The 18064-nt window shown below is 40.3% G+C and overlaps 3 protein-coding genes across 10 annotated transcripts in view; 1 reads left to right on the plus strand and 2 right to left on the minus strand.

The window, feature by feature from the left end:
- Window positions 1-1622, minus strand: part of CFAP94 (cilia and flagella associated protein 94) — a 46376-nt gene extending 44754 nt beyond the window's left edge. For 2 of the 3 annotated variants that reach the window (XM_034782745.1, XM_034782743.1), the window contains exon 1: window positions 1576-1622. In XM_034782745.1, the coding sequence (XP_034638636.1) occupies window positions 1576-1578 (3 nt within the window). In that variant the 5' untranslated portion in view covers window positions 1579-1622. The remainder of the gene's footprint in view (window positions 1-1575) is intronic. The other variant, XM_034782744.1, reaches the window with a different exon arrangement.
- A 178-nt stretch (window positions 1623-1800) lies between these two features.
- Window positions 1801-5974, plus strand: ETFRF1 (electron transfer flavoprotein regulatory factor 1). Of its 5 annotated transcripts, none has more exons than XM_034782799.1 (4): window positions 1801-1907; window positions 3246-3371; window positions 5474-5568; window positions 5665-5974. In XM_034782799.1, the coding sequence occupies exons 3-4, from the start codon at window positions 5524-5526 to the stop codon at window positions 5884-5886; spliced, it is 267 nt and encodes an 88-aa protein (XP_034638690.1). In that variant the 5' UTR covers window positions 1801-1907; window positions 3246-3371; window positions 5474-5523; the 3' UTR covers window positions 5887-5974. The 5 variants fall into 5 exon arrangements, with proteins under 5 accessions (XP_034638690.1, XP_034638663.1, XP_034638682.1 ...); XM_034782772.1 differs by having other exon boundaries at window positions 1804-1907; window positions 3246-3383; XM_034782791.1 differs by having other exon boundaries at window positions 1804-1907; window positions 3246-3304.
- Window positions 5975-7790: 1816 nt separating this feature from the next.
- The window catches only part of KRAS (KRAS proto-oncogene, GTPase), a 42486-nt gene continuing 32212 nt past the window's right edge, over window positions 7791-18064 (minus strand). Inside the window, exons 6-7 of one of the 2 annotated variants that reach the window (XM_034782829.1) lie at window position 17578; window positions 7791-11398 (exon numbers count right to left, since the gene is read on the minus strand). In XM_034782829.1, the coding sequence (XP_034638720.1) occupies window positions 11282-11398; window position 17578 (118 nt within the window). In that variant the 3' untranslated portion in view covers window positions 7791-11281. The remainder of the gene's footprint in view (window positions 11399-17577; window positions 17579-18064) is intronic. The other variant, XM_034782820.1, reaches the window with a different exon arrangement.

Raw genomic sequence — 18064 nt, forward strand, 5'->3', positions numbered from 1 at the left:
TTCCTGCTTTCACCGGTTTGTAGTACATATAATCTTACAATTATTATCAATTACTATACAGAAATGGGTATCATTGATCCCTTTTTTTATATGGAGAAACTGAAGCACAAAGACACTAAGGGACTTTTCCAAAAGTAACACAAGGAGTTATATGGATCAGCGTTCATGTTGCATTCCACATCAGTACTCGGCCCAGGCCGGGGAAACTAATGATCCAACCAGCAGATCAAATTCGGTGATGAATCCTGGTCAAATGCCACCTGAAGCACGTTGCACATACGCTAAGAAGTCAGAGCAAAGAATAGAAACTAAAGTATCCCAACACTCAATCCCTACAGGACACTGTATCATGTACCAAATGGTTACTTTTTCAGTGCAATATGTAGGAGATAGCTAGTTAATATGTATGGACATTGATTGGCTAAATTTTTAATGCATTATTTTGAAAATTTACAGAGAATATTGAAGTGGAATGTAGAGGCAGCCAGTGGATTGGAGAAGCAAGAGAACACGGAGGTAAAGATGGGCAGAAATGGATACCAGGGGAAGGAATAAAGGGTTCCTCTAGGGGAGTGGAAGAAGATGTCTATTGTGGTGGAATGGTTTTGGTAAGGTGTGAAGGTGAAGTTTAGGGGAATGAAAGCTGAGTTTCATGCTAAAATATCCCAGGGATTTCCTACAACATCAAAAAAATGGATTCATCAGGGAGGAATAAAGGCTCAGATCCTCAATGATACTTAAACTCCTAACTTCCATTGATTTGGGGAGCCTAAATACTTTTGAAGATCTGGCCCAAAGTGCCTGTCTCCTCCAGATTACCTTTTTAAATCAAGCCCAGATTGGCAATAACTGAATAGGATTTCCAATTTAGTGGCCTGTGTGAAATGCTTTGTTGGTCTCAGTTCAGTTCCTAGGGGATAAAGATCCACATTGCAAAAAACCACCATCATAATCAGTACTAGATGGGCACTTTTGTTGGCAGTCCCAGCAGAACTGGCTGGGGCTGCAGAAAGGCTGAAATGCCCTCTTGTGGGAGACATTTGAACGGCCTCTCTGCCTAGTGCCTTCTTCCTGTTCCGTGATTACTGGCGCTCAGCTCCCTCCTGTTTACCTGATTGTTTTTGTTTAACCCTCCGACTGTCCCAGTAACCCTTACCCTCAACGGAATGGAAACGGATAGTAGGTGCTGGAACTGGGGGTGCTGTGGGTGGCTTGAAGGGGTTTCCATTATATACTACAGGGGGTTACAGTTTGGTTCAATGGCTCTCAGCGCCCCTGGAAGAGACTAAAGCAAACCAGCTCGCCTCCCTTGTCACGGTTCATCTCCTGTGTGCAACTGGCAGGGGCAGGCGCCGGGGCCCCGCCGGGCTGGGTGAGAGGCGGAAGCCGCGATGCTAAAGGCTCAGAGGCGGGCGCCGGGCGGGGAAGGGGCTGAAACCCCCGCGCACCCCGGGGCTCGGAGCGGATGGGAACGGGGAGCTGAGCCGGGGGACGCCGAACCCCAGTCCCCGCCCACCCCCCAAACAACCCCAGGGCCGGGCCCTTCCTGGGGTCGCCCCCCCGCCCCGCTCTCACCATCTCGACGCGTCCCCCCCAGCCCGGCGCGAGGCGCTGTTTACCACTCCCTCCCCTTGTTACCTAGACGACTAGTCCCACCCACGTGGAGCTCTCGCGCAGCCGCGCCGGACGCCCTGACAACCCTCTCCCCGCCTCCCCACCCTCGCGCAGCCGCAGTAGACTTCCACACGCTTTAGCTGACGCGGCCGCCCCGGGGAGGTGGCTCGCTCGTGACTTTAGCACGCTGCGGGAGGGGTTGCTAAGCTGGGGCGGGGTCGGTGGCGCTTTACGGCCGGCAGAAGGTGCCGTAAAGCGTGTGCGAATGGTTTTGTGGCAGGGCAAGTGGTGAGGTACAGATCCCCCCTTCCCCTCCCCCTTCCTCTCTCCGAGACCCGGGTGCAGCCCGCGCGGCGGGGATGGGCGCTGCCCTGACGCCAAGGCTGAGTCCCAGCCCCCAGGGGCCTTCACCCCGCACCACCCCGGGGAGGGCAGCCAGGGGAGCAGCGCCCTGCCCCACGCTTGGGAGGGGACTTGTGGATGCTGCACTGAGAGCAGCGCCCCGTCATCCCCAGGGGCCCCCTAGGCCCGGCAAGGGAGTGGGGGGCTCCCGGGCAGTGTCTGCACTGCACTGTGAACCCGGCTCTTTCTGTGGGGTCTGGGCTGGTTCCGAGCCAGCGCTTGGGCGTCCCCACTGCACTGTAAACTTGGCCTTACAGTGGCTCGACCTGGGTCCCTTACCCCAGCTAACACGTCTATACTGCCCTGCACAGACCTTCTGACTTGGATCTGCAGGTTGACCTGAGTCCACACTGCAAATTTACAGGGCTTGGACCGGAGGCTGCGTAGGACTTGGGCTTTGAGTCCACTCCCCCTGAATGGGATCTTAGGGCTGGGTCCTGAGTACTTGCTGACCCAAATCAGACTGACTTGCACATTGAAAGAAGCAGGACGTAGGCTCAAACCTCTGTGAATCCTGGGCTCAGTGTGCCGTGTAGACATACCTTTAAATGACTGTATTGCTGCTGATATTGGGGTAGCAATCCAAACCCACACACAGCCCTGTGCTGCCCCCACCCCCATGCTGATAATCCAATCCAAGAGTTTATAGCCAGCCCCAAGGTTCTCATCACAGATATCCATGGTGTTGTCAACTCTTGTGATTTTATTTTCAGTCTCAAACACTTTTAGGGATGCCTTAAAGCTCCAGCTCCTGAAACCATGTGATTATGTGAGAATCTCAGTTTTGTTTGGGTGGTGGGGAGAAGAGACATTTCTATCTAGCCCTTGTTTGTGAAGAAAAGCTGGAAAATGTGATCTGCTAAAGGCTCAAAATATTTTTTTAATGTGTGTTTATCGATTCTGCATATGCATGTTTTTCTTATGAGCCAGCAGGGCAATGGAATAGGCAGAGATTCCCTTTTCAAACAAAAGTGGCCCTCAGAGTAAGTCACCTAAACTCTGCTTATCTACCTCCTCAGTAAAAACAAAGGATTGAGCTGAGACTCAGAATGGGCTCACTGGGGTATCGTCATCCCTTGTATTGGTGGATCTGCTGGGGTTCCTTGAAGTATGTGGGTTTATATTTCACACACACACCACTTGTTATATCATACTTTTAAGTATAAAAATTGTCAACATATCCCCTCCCCACTTTCCAGTGTTAGTATTTCTTTTTTTATGGTGATTAGATTGCTTGTGAAAGGTGCCTGACAGCTGAGGAGACTGAAGTCCTCTCTCCACAGAAAAGGTAGAGGCAGCAGCAGTGCAAACACCCCACCAATGGGCTTCAACTTCATCATGGAGGCAGTAGCTCAGTTGAGAAGAGGGTAATTTATTCTCCCTGTCAGTTAGCCCCTCTGTAGAGACTGCCATCACAGGGACCAAATAGTGCTAGTTAGGATTTTTTTTCTATGTCATGTGAAATAGTTTATCTAGGGGAAGGCTTCCCACCTTGACTTTCTGCATTAAAGCAGTGATGCTATTAAAATGGTACCTCCTTCTCTTCACTATCTTTTTAAAGAAATTCAGGAGTTCAAGGTAGACCTACTACATTAATTGCCCCATCTAATCAGTTCAGTCCTTAACATCAGTGAGGCCTACTCATGGTCGCAACACTGTCTACATTCACATAGTGCCAAGTTACTAAGGGTACAGTAGAACCCCAGTTACGAACACCTTGTTTGTAACTCTGAAATGTTCGTAATTCTGAACAATATTTTATGGTGGTTCTTTCAAAAGTTTACAATGAATCATTGACTTTGAAAGATTACTATGAGCCCCTTGCCACACCCCTTCTGCAACCCAACCCCGAGCCCCCGCCTGCACTCCGCACTGCCTCCTGCACCGCAAACCCCTGATGCACCCCTCTTGCACCCCAATCCCTTGCCCTGAGCCCCTTCCTGCACAATGCACCTCCTCCCACACCCCCTCCCGCACCTCAACCCCTACCCCAGCCCTGCATTCATGGTTCTGCATACAATTTCCCCACCCAGATGTGGCCTTCGGGCCAAAAAGCTTGTTCACCCCTGTGTTAAGCAGTGAAAACACTTCCTTTATAGTAATGTCATTCTGCTGCCACATGTTTTAACACTGATAATACCTGAAGGAGTCAACACTGATGCTTCTCTTTAGTTGCGATGGCCTTGTCAGTCAGGTTAGAGCCAGAGGTTTAGAATAACATTTAATAAATAACTTTATAGTGCTAGGATTTGGAATTTAAAGATGATATAAAAGTAGTAATTTAGGCAACTTAGTGCTTTTAGGGTGTACACTGATTCAATTCTCACATTTTTTTCCTGTTTATTACATTAGAAATATTCTGAATGATCCGACTTTTTTTTTTTTTTTTTTTAAATGCTTTAGCAACATTGTTATGGGATCTGAATTAAGTCTGAACCCCACACTGCAGTTCTCTCAAGCCCTGCTTGGTGGGAAGGGATGTTGAGTCTGAATATTCTTTCAAGCCAAATATGGAGCTTGGGTTTCAGCATGTAGCTCAACATCCACATCTCAGAGGAAAAAAACAGAATGAGAAAATGAACTGTACACAGTATGATATTTTTCAAATATCTTTTATTCTTAAACATGTGAAAGGCACTTATGCTCAGAGGACTAACTTTTTAAAAGAAGCATTACTTGAAACTTCTGAAATTTATCTTTGAAAATAATTCCTTCATTAGTAGTATTGTAGCACCTAGGAGCCCCAGGCATTTTACTGAACTTTCCAGAATCTTTGGGTTGAAAGTAATTGTACAGACTTTGAGCCCAACAAGGTAAATCCTCCAGCTTCCACTTCATAATAAAATAGGCTTATAACTAATACATGGAGTGATAATATTTGATGAGACAGTCTGTGTGTGAGGATAAAGTCAAGCATAGGAAAATGAATCCTGCAATCATTTATTTCTTGAATACTCATAAGGTGGCTGTGTTGGATCTGCCCCCATACAGTTCAGTAGTTGCTGAAAACATTTAGTAATGAGAGTGCTGCTAAATGACTGCTTGAAATCTGTCCTTTCCTTGGGTCTCTACTCTTCATACAAATCTTTCCAGGATTCAAGTGCAGTCTTGTTACAAGAGTTAAACTCAGAACATAAAGCTTGCTGACCTCATGTTCAGCTATTTTCTAATCACAAATACCAGATCAGCTGTGACTAGAAACTAAGGAAAAGCAGAGTATAAAAGAACTTAGAAGAACTTTTCCATACTGACTTCTATTTCAGTTGTTTCCACTTTTGAATCTCAATTGCTTGGTTTTTATCGTAACAATACCTTACTTCCAGATGCAAAACAAGCCAGAAAACTAATTCAACAGGTATTTTGGGCATTAGTGTAAGTAATATCATACCATAAATGGTTAAAGTGCAGTCACTTGTTAGTTTAGTATGTGGCTAATATCAAACTGATTATTCTTTAGGTAAATAATCACACAAGAATTAAGTGGCTATGTTCAGTGAAATATGAAAAATGGCCAATCCTTTAAGAGGTGAAGTGCTGAATCTTTACAAAAATGTAAGTGTCTTGAATGCAATTAGCACTTTGCTTAACTAGATAAAAACATTTTTACCACATATTGCTAAGTTCTAAAATATGTTTTTGTTTTTAAAGCTGCTGTACCTTGGAAGGGAATATCCCAAAGGAGCAGACTACTTTAGAAGCCGTTTGAAGGCAGCTTTCCTAAAAAATAAGGATGTGAAAGATCCAGAAAAAATTAAGCAACTAATTAGTCGTGGAGAATTTGTTATAAAAGAGCTAGAGGCCTTGTATTATCTCAGAAAGTACAGGGCTATGAAACAGCGCTACTATGAGGATGACAATAAGAATAAGTGATGTGCAATATTGTTGACCCTGCGCTTGTAACAATGCACGTTAGTGGCTAGGATGAATGAATAAAGAAGAATGGTTATGTTAAAGGCAATGAGACTTAAATATTTCCAAACCAAAGGACATATTTGATCACCATGTCAGTGGCTACATTACTACATTTCAAGTGGCTATTTTAATTATTTGAATATAAAGTTCTGTGGCATGCAGATATGATCTTATACTCCTAGCTTAGAGGTTTTGTCCGCCATTCTGATCTATCCTGAACTGAAGCTTGATGTGCAAAAATGCTCTGACAAAGTTAACCTAATTTGGTTCTTCACTTTGTTTTCTTCACTGAACAGATGAATTTAAAACTGAATGCAGATCAGATAGCTCATATATGAAAAAAGCTATTGATTAATTGCAGTTAACTCATGTGATTAACTCAAAAAAAATCACAAATAATTAATCACATTTTTAATCAAACTGTTGAAAATAGAATACCAATTGAGATTTATTATTTTGGATGTTTTTCTACATTTTCATATATATTGTATTCTGTGTTGTAATTGAAATCAAAGTGTATATTTTTATTACAAATATTTGCACTGAAAGAAACTGGAACAAAGGACAGTAACTATGGGGGTGTGAGTGATTGCTGGATGCAGACTAGGAAGGAGTCCAGTCTGCGAAAGAAGAACATCTTCTTGGAACATCTCTGGGGGGGGGGGGTGAAATTTCATTTCCAGGCCTCCTATTCCTCATTTCACTCCCCAACACCAGTATCCTTATCCAACCAGGCCCAGTCTTACCCCCTCAACATCCCCTCCAATTCCCTGTCTCATCTTCTCTCCTGTACTCCCAGTCTCCCTGTCCAAAGGTACTCTGCCCCTCCCAGATCTGACTTTGGTCTCCTCTGCATTTGAATCAGGCAACTCCCTCCTCAGTGACCAGGCAACATTGAGAGCACAGAAAAGGGGCTTCATGCTCTCAGTTCTGGTGCCAAGCTAGCAACAGCCCAGAAATCCAATTGCAGGGAAAGTCCTGCCCAGCCACAGGTTGGAGCACACCAAGTGTGGACAGAATCTTCAGGTAATATAGCTACAAAGCTCTAGCAAGTCTGTGTATGTGTGAATTGTAATTTTTTTCCAAAGGCTTAGAATCTGGCCACATTTGGGCAGATTTTCATAGGGATAGTAGCAAAACGAGCACCTCTAGCAGAGACCACCTCAGCCAAATTTCTAGTCCCTGCTCCAAAGCACAGGGTCACTGATACCGTTCAGAGAAAAGTTTGCCATAAATTTTTAAACTTGGGCAAAACAATGTATTTTTCCCTAGCTTCATTCTCAAACAGCTGAACCATTTTGGTTAAAGAGTAACAGCCGTGTTAGTCTGTATCCGCAAAAAGAAGAACAGGAGTACTTGTGGCACCTTAGAGACTAACAAATTTATTAGAGCATTATGCTCTAATAAATTTGGTCTCTAAGGTGCCACAAGTACTCCTGTTCTTCTATTTTGGTTAAAGTTAATAAGCAGCAGCACCAGACACCCAGCATGGAAAATTTCAGCCCAAACTATTCAAGTTTGGCAAAGTTACAAGCAACTGAAAATAGGGTGTTATAGTAATACATGAACAACAAAGACCTGGACCAGTATCCTAGAACGTTTTGCCCAAATTTATTCATGATAGCTTTCACAAAGGAAAGAGTCCTCCTGTAAAAAGAGGGAGTATATGACCGTAAATAGTGGGGTAGGTGGTTTGCACAAAAGTTGATGGGCAAAGATGATGGCAGTGTGGTTGGTAATCAAAACAGCAAGAGAAATTAAGAGGGGCTGCCAAATAAATGAAGTTCATGGGGTACTTAACTAATTATAAAGATTAGCATTACATTTATTGGAAGGAGCAACAAATTAAATATCAACAAAAGTTCACAATAACTATTTTTATTACATTACAATAAATAGGAGCAGTACAATTTGACAAAAAATGACAAATTTCAGATCACCTCACAGCACATGCTCCTATAAAACATTAAAAAGTTTAAACAGTGGTCATTCTTTTAATTTAAATGTCTGGTATGACCAATATTCATAGGTCACGCAACCAAATGATGGGAAAACTGGATCACACTGCATATATTCCACATCAAAAAAAAGCACAATGTACAAAATGTGCATGTTTCAGTTTACACTATACAAAAATAGTTAAAATACATTCCAGGTAAACATATTACATTAAGAAATTGTTCTAGTAAGAAGTTGGCACTCAAGAGGAAAAAGCAGAAGTATTTTCAACATGAAAACACAAGACAGTGGAATTATTAGGAAAGATTACTGCCTATGTAGCTTTATGTAGACTTTACAAAAAGAGCCACAGCTTGATGGCCTTAGAAGGAAATAGTTGTATTGCTTGATAGTACTGACAAAAGAATGGAAGTTTATGTAGGAACTATTACAGTAATAGCATTTTATATGGTGAATTTTTTTTACATAATCTCAGCCAAACAAGATTTTAGGACAACTGTATAGGTTAAAAGAATCGAAGGAATAAAATTTCAGTTTTAAGTTAACTGATGACCTTTTTTTTTAAAAGGTGTTTACCAAAAGTTACATAAAGCTACTATCAGACATTGGAAATCTAATGTATTAATGTAGTAAGTGACTTCACATGTTCATTTAATAGTTACTATCAGAAAAAGATAGCAATCTGGATATGTTCTTGGAAAGCATTTCACATAGGGAAAGGCAGAATAATTATTAGATCAACTTGTGCAAGCTGCAATTCAACATGCCTCACCAAGTCTCTACAAATATTAAGACAAAACTGCACAACAGTGGCAAGGATGAGCATATTTTGTGAAAGTTAGATCATAAAGGCTGGTCTAAACAGTTTTAATATCTATTCAAATGAATTGGTAGTTTACAGATTAAATTTATTAAAATAAGCTATCTTGGTATAGATACTTTTATACTGATAATTGCATCCACATTTGAAAGCTGCACCAATTTTAGCTAAATCAGTTTTTCTACCAATTTAGTTAAATTGATAAAAACTGTCTAAACGAGCCCTAAATTTGCATGCAGTGTGACACAGTTACAAAAAGTCATAAGTCTTAAGATTCTATTTCTTGTTTGTTCAAGTTACACTATCCACTTCTGCTACGTTCTTCCAATACGTTGATAGTAGTGTCTAAAAATATGCAATTAACCAACAAAATCTCAACCTCAAGATGTTTTAACTTAGAAGTTGCAAATAAAACATTAGATGTTTACAACATGTACCGGGATTTGTTCCCGCTTCCTATTGGTCCTAAATTAGGATGTAGCCTTATGTTCTCTCACCACCATCTTTCAGTATTTTTTTTTTTTCTTTTTGGCCATATGTATGAAGTATACGCTGCAGCTTGGGAAAGAATTTTTTAAAAAATTCAGAAATGCTTTCCCAGCCACACAAAATGTAAGGGTCATGCAGAAATACAGGTAGTATGTTTACTACACCCCTAGCCACCATTGCAGCTCTCCTTCAAATATGGCTACTACTGCTCCCCGTGTAGAAATAAGAGGTCATTTTGCACATGTAGTTGTACCTTTGATATTGTACATGCATTTTAAGTTACGCTGCTCCATGAAAATCCTATTCTGTGAAAAACTAAGTGTGCAAACTCTGTTTAAAAGTTTCAGGAGAACTTGGGAATAGCAGTTTTGCCTATCATGACCACTGAAAATTCATGAATCATGCCCCAACAAATCACAAGGTTTTAAAGACCAATACACATTGTGTATTATTTGCCTTCTGCTGTTCAATCATTTAGCATACAGTTGAGTCACATTTTCAAGCTCTTCCCTGCAACTATGAGGGCTAGAAACATTAGAAAAGCAAGCTGAGATTCTCATGTAAACTCAACTCAACTCCAGGAGTGGGGGCCTTAAGAAAAACATCAAATTTACTAAACTCACGATGAAAATCACAAGAGTTGGCAACATGAGATAGCTGGCTCTCACTTCGATGCAGATTAACCAAACTATTGCTATACTGCAAATGAAAGCTTCTTCAAAATAACGGATTAACTCCAATCAGAAAAAAAAAAAAATCACAAGAAAAAAATCACTCTGGGAACAACAACACTGAAAACCTGGTTTCGATGTGTAACAATCTTGACATTTTATTCCACTAAACAACCATATAATCTGTGAAACAAAATTAGTATTTCACAAGAATCACAGCAGAACACAAAACAACATTAGCTCTGGAAACCATAATATCAGCTATGCCTACTGAATGTTTGTGCAAATTCTCCATCATCCCCATATTTATGGCATAGTGGATTTCCAACTAATCTGTATGAAGCAGCTGAATTCAAGTGCCATTACTGAATCTAAAGAGGTTACTGGACTTTAAAATGCCTCCCCTATTATACACAAAATGGGCATTTGGAAATATTTAATGCCACTCTTGAAAAAATGGTTCTGACATCTATAAAGGTAGAGGTCCTGACCTCATTTTTAGGATTAAACTCTGAATCAACATATGAATTAACTTTTGTAAGTGTCTGAATTACTCATTTGTTAAGGCTTTCCAGTATTTCTTAGAAGTGACGCTGAGGGTGAAATCCTGACCTACTGAAGCTACTTTGAAGTTTGTCAGTTACTTCAGTGGAACCAGGATTTAACCCTGGGTCTCTGACACAAAAAGTTAGTGAAAGTCTTAAGCAAAGCATTACAATAGCAAATCAATTTAATTAGAACTTTTACTTTTTCCATTGCCAGATGTGCACTATTGTCTTTTTTTAATTTTTCTTTTTTTATAGAAAAAATATAGTATTTAAGGAGTGACCATGACAAATTGCAGTGAAAAACTTTGTGAAAGTTATATCTTTACATTCATTGAAGTTGATCTGAAATGCTACAAGACTAGATGCCTAGAAGCAGAATCTATAGGAAGACTATAAAGGCTTCTGGTCTCTCAATATTGCAGTCAGTCTAGAATAAAAGAAAACAAGTCGGAAATAAAAATTTCTTATGCTAACTAGTCCTTTTATTCAACCAGATAAAAAACCACAGTAACGATATAAGAGCCTGTGGAGCACTTTCATTATTTTGTTTGCACACAGAACTAAAGTTCACAATTGGTAAGAAAAATAGGAAGTTAGCAGCTTTGCATGCACCAAAAAATCCTAAGAAAATTCTCAGGGTTTTTTTTTTTTTTTTTCTTCCACGGGCATTGCTAGTTCAAGAACCAACACTCAAGGAATACTGGCACTTAAGAGGAATAAAGCTTCCACTGTCATTTAAAACAAGCATTCAGGTTCATGAAGCAGAAAGAAAATTAAGTAATGCTAAATCAAATGCTAATAATTTAGTGTAATGTACAAAAAATCACTTTCTTAAGTATGCCTTAAGAATAAAGGATAAATTGTATTTACATAATTATACACTTTGTCTTTGTCTTCTTTTTCTTCTTTTTACCATCTTTACTCATCTTCTCTTTATGTTTTCGGATTTCTCGAACTAACGTGTAGAAGGCATCATCGACACCCTGAAAAGAAACATATGTGGCTATAAGACCAAATTAACATGATTTATGTACTCATTTGGATAGTGTTTGTTTTCATCTGAACACTGCAGGTTCTCATTAATGTTGCAGTTTAGTAAGAACATGTATATTGGGTGTTGTAATGAAGTATGCTTTTTTTTAAATAAACAGTGTTGATTTAATTAATTTCTGTGCTTTTAGTGTTTGGGTTCTATAAATATAACAACAAGCACATACATTGTCATTCAACAATCTTCATTGATTTTGGAAACCTTTTCATTTTTGGAAGTTGCCAGGTTAGTGTGGTTTTTTTAATATACACATTTTCATTTGCTACACAAGAAAGTGAGGCCCAGTTCTCCACTGCATTGTTCTTTATGAATTTCACATGTACAAAGTGGACATAAAATACTGCTATACCAGAGTAATAAGCCACACACCTGCAGAAGTAGGTCCCGAAATTGAGCCCTACAGGTAAAAACAAAGACTACTACCACTGGAGCTGAAAGAAGTTCTTTATCATCAGCTACAGACCCTTACATCCTAAAGTGCAAGCCGCAAATAAAGGGCAACATACACACTGTAAGTTCCTCCACCCACAACAGCTAAAAAGGGCAACAGCTAAAGCCCTCTCATTGATACCAATAGGAGTAGACTGGGCCCCTTAAAAATAGTAACTGTGCTTAATTACACAGTTTTATTCAAATATAGTAGTGTATATGTTTGAGTAGATTTAGCTATAGAGAAAGTTTGAAGGATATGCCATTTAAAGAGATCTATATCTAAAAGCAAATAGTTCCTTCAAACAAATGTGCATTTACAATACATCAAAACAGCTTCAGTCCCTGCATACTTCTATGAGAGGATCGTTAACTAGAATAAAATCCTAGCCAGTCTGTACTTTACCAGTTCACACAAACATTGGCCATTTCTCCCTACCTCTCAGGGTTTTCACAGCAGAGTGCTCTAATAATGTTTCAGCATACTTAAGTACATTTACTAGTACACCATGAACTATTCGAAATACAAAATAAACTGTAATGGTCAAAATAAAGTGTATATTGTGTCGTGCAGTACCCTGTTTTTTTAAATGTTTGTTCACTTTTTTAAAAATTAGAAATCAAACAATCTCATTAATTAGTGAGAATTAGTACTGTTCTGCTGTAAAACTCGGTCAAATGTTAGTATCTGATTTACAACTCTGAAAGATAGTCAGAATAATGGCACAATATGAATCCATAATAACCTATGTCTAGGGAAATAACCTTTATCTAGATAAGATACAGTGGTGCTGTAACTGGATATGCAATTTTAAAACATACATACTGCAGTATTAAGTCTCCATTATCCAACAGAGCAAAAAAATGTATTACAGTTCGCTGCAAAGGGCCAAAGTCTCATGGTTAGAGTACAAGATTGGCATCAAGAGCGCTACATGCCGTTTTCCCACAAACTGCACCCATGAGCCTAAGCAAGATGACCACTCAGTTCCTCAGTTTCCCCATCAGTAAAACGTAAGGAATACCATCTTCTTCACAGAGGAAGTCATTAACATTTGTAGAATGGTCTAAGAGTCTCAGATGAAAAGTGCTAAATGCAAGGTGTAACAGAACACTGAAATTTCCACAAAAAGATTCCACCCACTTTCTTTTAAGCTATTGTTAAAATAAATGCACAGAAATTAACCCATAAAAAGTGATATTCAAACAATATTAAGGACCTTAACCTCAAAGAAAGGAAGGAGATTCACAGTTAAGGCTGACATTCATTCTACCGTGCCTACTGCAGGTATTACAAAACAGGATAATTTTACATAGTGTGTATTACAAAACCTGTACACTAGGGGGAGACTTAAGTATGGCATTTCAGCTTACAGTATTGAATCCTTTGTTTTGCAGATCAAATCTTAAACGGTTCAGAGAATATTTGCATTCTACTGGTTTTGGTTCTGCTGTAAATGCTCTTTAATGCACCTACTGGCTGATAATTAGGTACATTGTATCAAGACTCAGTTCAAGAATCTTTTAAAGGTGAAAATAAAATAAAGAACCTTAAATTCAAAATTAACTTGAGGCCTTATTTTACCTTTCATTTAACCCCAGACACTTACTTTGGTTACCTATAGATAAGGAACATTATTTCAAAATTTGGGTTGCAGCACACTGTCCTAGAGTTGAATGGGAAAGTTATCCAACGTCCTGCTTTACTCAATACTCCTCGAATAAAGAGTCAGTGACACTAAGCCACTTTATAAGCAGACCTCCTCAAATGTGCTGGCAAAACTTATGAATTAAAATTTGCACATACGTCTACCCTTTAATGTGTGAGAAATTTCAGGTTCTACATATGCAACATGGATACACTTGACAATGTCACAAGAACAGCTAAGGAGGAGCCCCAAATCATTTGATAGTACTAAGTTTGGCTAACAGAATATTGCATATGGGAGTGTGCAACTATTTCCACAAATCACACAGTCTCTATGGCCTCCTACTGAAATCTCTCTGTGTACTGGGTTTTGGAATTCTCTCCTTAACCTGTGTCTTAGAGGTGGCATTAGATATTGGTGCCTTTTCTTCAGTCACCTTCAGTATATAGTTTTACTTTATTTAGCTTACTGTGTTTTAATGAAACATTGACTTTAAAGAAGTATTACAAAAAAATCATCTCTAAAGATTTCAGCACTGGAAAGGATTTGTACAGAAATTCAGCAATCTGTTAGAATTCTGCCACACAGCATCATCCAGGACCCTGGGCTAAAAAGTATATATGCAAAATACAACAGTGTATGGTTAAAACAATAAGATGATAGTCTAGAAGTGTTTTTGGTAGATATATAACTAAGCAGCAGTCACCTTATTCAGTTCAGCCGTGAGAAAATTCATTTAGTGCTCTATTCAGCTTAAGTCATATTTTAAAATTAAAAACAGTCAGTGTCTGGCAGGCTTCCTACTGGCCATGCTCCAGAAGGGAGACAGCTTAATTCACAATCAGAGAAGCCCACCGTAGGATCATAAGTCAGCTTCTATCCTGCATTCATACTAAGAAAATGACAATATTTAGACATTGTTTAAGACTTAAAGTAGTTGAACTGTTAAGTAGCTCTATGTCAAAATGCTCCTTTTTCCTATCAACTGGATTCTACCACAAGCTTTTTTTTTTTTTTTTTTTTAAATCAGAGGACATAAATCAGCTTGTAGTACAGAAAGAAGGGTCTAATTGTAGTGTACTTCCAACATGGGAGGGGGACACAGTTACCACACCATCATCATTTTTGGCTTGCAAATTTGCACACCTTTGGAGTTGGGTGGGAAGGCCATAAAATAACTTTGTTTACAGTCTGAAAACAATTAATGAACCCCTTAAAAGATTAAGCTGAAACATAGCTTCTATATTTGCATTTTTAATAAGACCATCACCGTGTCATCTCACTGCCTAATTTACAGTTAACTTAATGCTCAGATAGGCAATCTGCTGTAAAACAATGCTACTGACTAACATTTTCAAGTAAGGTATCTTTTGTAGTTTTTACATTAGTTAAAACATTTTGTTCATCTGTCACAGGCAAAGTCAGCCAAATGCACGTAGGTGTCTCCTGCTTTATGGCATAACACCAAAGGAATTTTATCCTTCAGGAGAGTATCAGCAGGTAGGCATACCAAGCTTCCACAAGCTAGCTAATCCAGAACCATCATGATTTTTTTAAAATCTTTAAAAAAAAAAAAAAAGTGTCCCATGATGACCAAGAGGGGGAAATACATACACCAGGACAAGTTTAATGAAATAACAAATGTATTCTGGACCAACATTGCTGGGCTTGGTTGGCTGACAAGAAAGAAAGCACTTGACACTGCATTTAGTTGCAAACAGTTCTATTGTGAGTTTTCCCAAGGTTCTGGATATCTGCTGAAAGGCTTCAGGCTTTGGGGACCATTCTCCTTGGATCTGCTTAGCCGGTCTGCTGTACAATTAAGCTGTCCCAGAACAAGTGGAGTCTTACTGAGAGGAGAATAAAGGTATGTCTATACAGCAAAAAACAAAACATAACCCCCACACTCAGCAGCAAGTCTCAGTCTGGGTCTACAGTTCTGGGCTCTCAGGGCTTTGGCTACAGCACTGAAAACAGCTGTGCAGGGTGAAACCCACCACCCTTTGAAAGCCTGAGCCCAAATGTCAACATAGCTATTTCTAGTGCCATAGCAAGAGTCTGTAGAGCCAGGCTCTGAGACTCTCTGCCGGGGGAGGGAGGGAGCTTTTTTGACGTGTAGACATACCCTAAGAAAGGGCAGACTCCTTAGCAGGGTGGGTTATTTGTGCCACCCTGATGATTCAGGTATTCAGCTAGTGATGTGCCATCAGACTTTATGAGCACGTTTTCTCCAGATTAGCCTTCTAAATGCTAAGATTGCTAACATGACTGATCACACCTCAAGGGCATATAGGTGGAACTTATTTTCACTTAATGATCATGTTTCCCTGGAGCTCCTCAAACCAAACAGGCTTGCCTCTCAGGCAATTTATATTCTGACTAAGCATCAGGGAGGATGGAACCAGGTGTCCAGAAATTTGTCAAAAGGTTTCTCCTGATCTGGGGGGAAGACTACTATTCTGGGAAGCAAGTGAAGAGAGAAAGGATACCCTCAAGACGCATAGAAATGGATCCAAGAGTCTGAGGAGATTCTGAGTGGGAAGCACACAAAGAAAACGAGATTCCAGCCTCTCTTTCCCAAGCAAGTCCACAGAGAGAAAAGGTCAACACAGCCCAAAATCTTTGCTTAGGGGTGAGAAGGAAGGCTTGGGTCTACTTCCAGGTACATGCACAAAAGAAAGCTGCCCCTTTCCAAAATACCAGAACTAAGCTTATACTTAGGAAGTAATCTCCAGCGTGTCTCTCTCTCTCCTGTATCCTAAGTGCAAAGGCGTGACTACTTTTCCTTGAAGAAAAGGCTTAGGGAAATACAACTGAATGCGTTTCTCTTAAAAAGGGGGGGAAAGTCTATCCAGTTTGAAGTGAACAGCTATCGTACAGAGCTCAGATAAGCTATTGTCCCACATCATGGCCAAATCCATAATGCCCAGTGAGCCACTAGGGAGGAGAAGATGACATTAGTGGAATATCTAAGGGACTCCTGAGGAACAGCATTCTGGCTATTCTCAGCTAAAGGGACTAAGCCTATGTCAGCAAAATTTATGTCGCTCAAAGGTGTGACTATTCCACCCCCTCCCGAATGGCATAAGTTACACTGATATAAGAACTTCTCCCGCCGACATAGCTTCTGCCACTTGTGGACACAAGTTTTTTATGCTGATGGGAGAGTGCTCTCCCATTGGCAGAGCGCGTCTTCACCAGACGCGCTGCAGTGGTACATCTTTATCAATATTTCTAAAACTTTCCTGAGAAGGGAAGAATAGAAAACCTCATATTGTAATGCCAACAGCCAGCAAATAACTCATCTGGAAACAAGTCTGTGTGGAACTTTCTAGCAGTAAACTCCAAATTCAATACAAAGAAAACCTTTAAGCCAATATACTCCATAAATGACATATCTTTTTTGAGCAAGGCATAACTGCAGAATCCAGTCTAGGTGAGGAGAGTCATTTATCCCTCAAATCTTCTGGGAGCATATATGGCCTGTGCAGATTTAGCAAAAATCTGGATGTGAGGAGTGATGAAGGTGCTCTGCATGATCTGCTAGACTGATGGATCGACTAGAAGGGAATCCTGAACAAAATGAATAAAACCACACAACCATGTTATTTTCAATCCTCTTTAAAGACTTTATTCCTTAGCAAGTGCTGGGGGTCAACTCAGACACTAAGTCATAAGATACTTCTCCCTTCTCTGAACAGTGACTCACCAAAGAATTTATAGAAGTTTGGGAAAGGACAGTGCCAAGCAATGAAGAGACTTTTACAAAGAGACCAGTATTGACCCTTTGGGAACCTCTCTCAAAGCCTTTATAGGAACTCCTGGGAGGAGTTCAAAGTCCCCCAGTAAGATTTAAATTCAAACACTTTACAGGCCAGAGGAAAAGGAACTGGGGAACTCAGTGACATCCCTTTCCTCAGGAAGTCTTCAAGTACTACTTCCACCTAAGTCCGCGGCTATTCAAGGGAGGACTTCTTTCCCCTGTATATGAACTGGATGGGCTGGCTTTGTCAGTCACAGCCAGAGGAACTACCCTCAGCCACTATCTCATTATGCCAATATTTTGGAGAGAACCTCTATGCAGCTTGGTTTTTCTTTCATAGAAATCACTTCAACCACTAACTCACTCCAATGAGATTGTGGAATTTTTTCCCTCCTCGGATAAGATAAAATGCTCATGATCCCAATGGCAAAGCACAACTGCCAAGAGCCACAGTTGAGGTGGAGTTTCTCTTTTTCCTTAGCTTTCACAGCTTTCACTCGCGGAACAGGAGTACCGGCGTCGACGGCGAGCACTTCCGGGATTGATCCAGAATCGATTTATCGCATCTAGACAAGTCGCGATAAATCGATCCCAGAAGATCGATTGCTTACCTCTGGACCCGGAGGCAAGTATAGACCTACCCAGAGAATCAGCAATTTGAAGATCTATCCCTGGCCTTCACTACTGTGGAATGTACAAATTTTTCCTCAGAACACTCCCCATGAAGTTGGCACATATCATGATACCCATTTTACAG

Source organism: Trachemys scripta, chromosome 1 (assembly GCF_013100865.1).
Source record: "Trachemys scripta elegans isolate TJP31775 chromosome 1, CAS_Tse_1.0, whole genome shotgun sequence".
NCBI classification, from domain to species: domain Eukaryota; kingdom Metazoa; phylum Chordata; order Testudines; family Emydidae; genus Trachemys; species Trachemys scripta.

Excerpts from the sequence above, each read along its gene's own strand:
- ETFRF1 (XM_034782799.1), top strand. The coding sequence starts at position 5,524 with ATGGCCAATCCTTTAAGAGGTGAAGTGCTGAATCTTTACAAAAAT. Across the intron at positions 5,569-5,664 it reads TGCTGAATCTTTACAAAAAT|CTGCTGTACCTTGGAAGGGA; the intron begins GTAAGTGTCTTG and ends TTGTTTTTAAAG.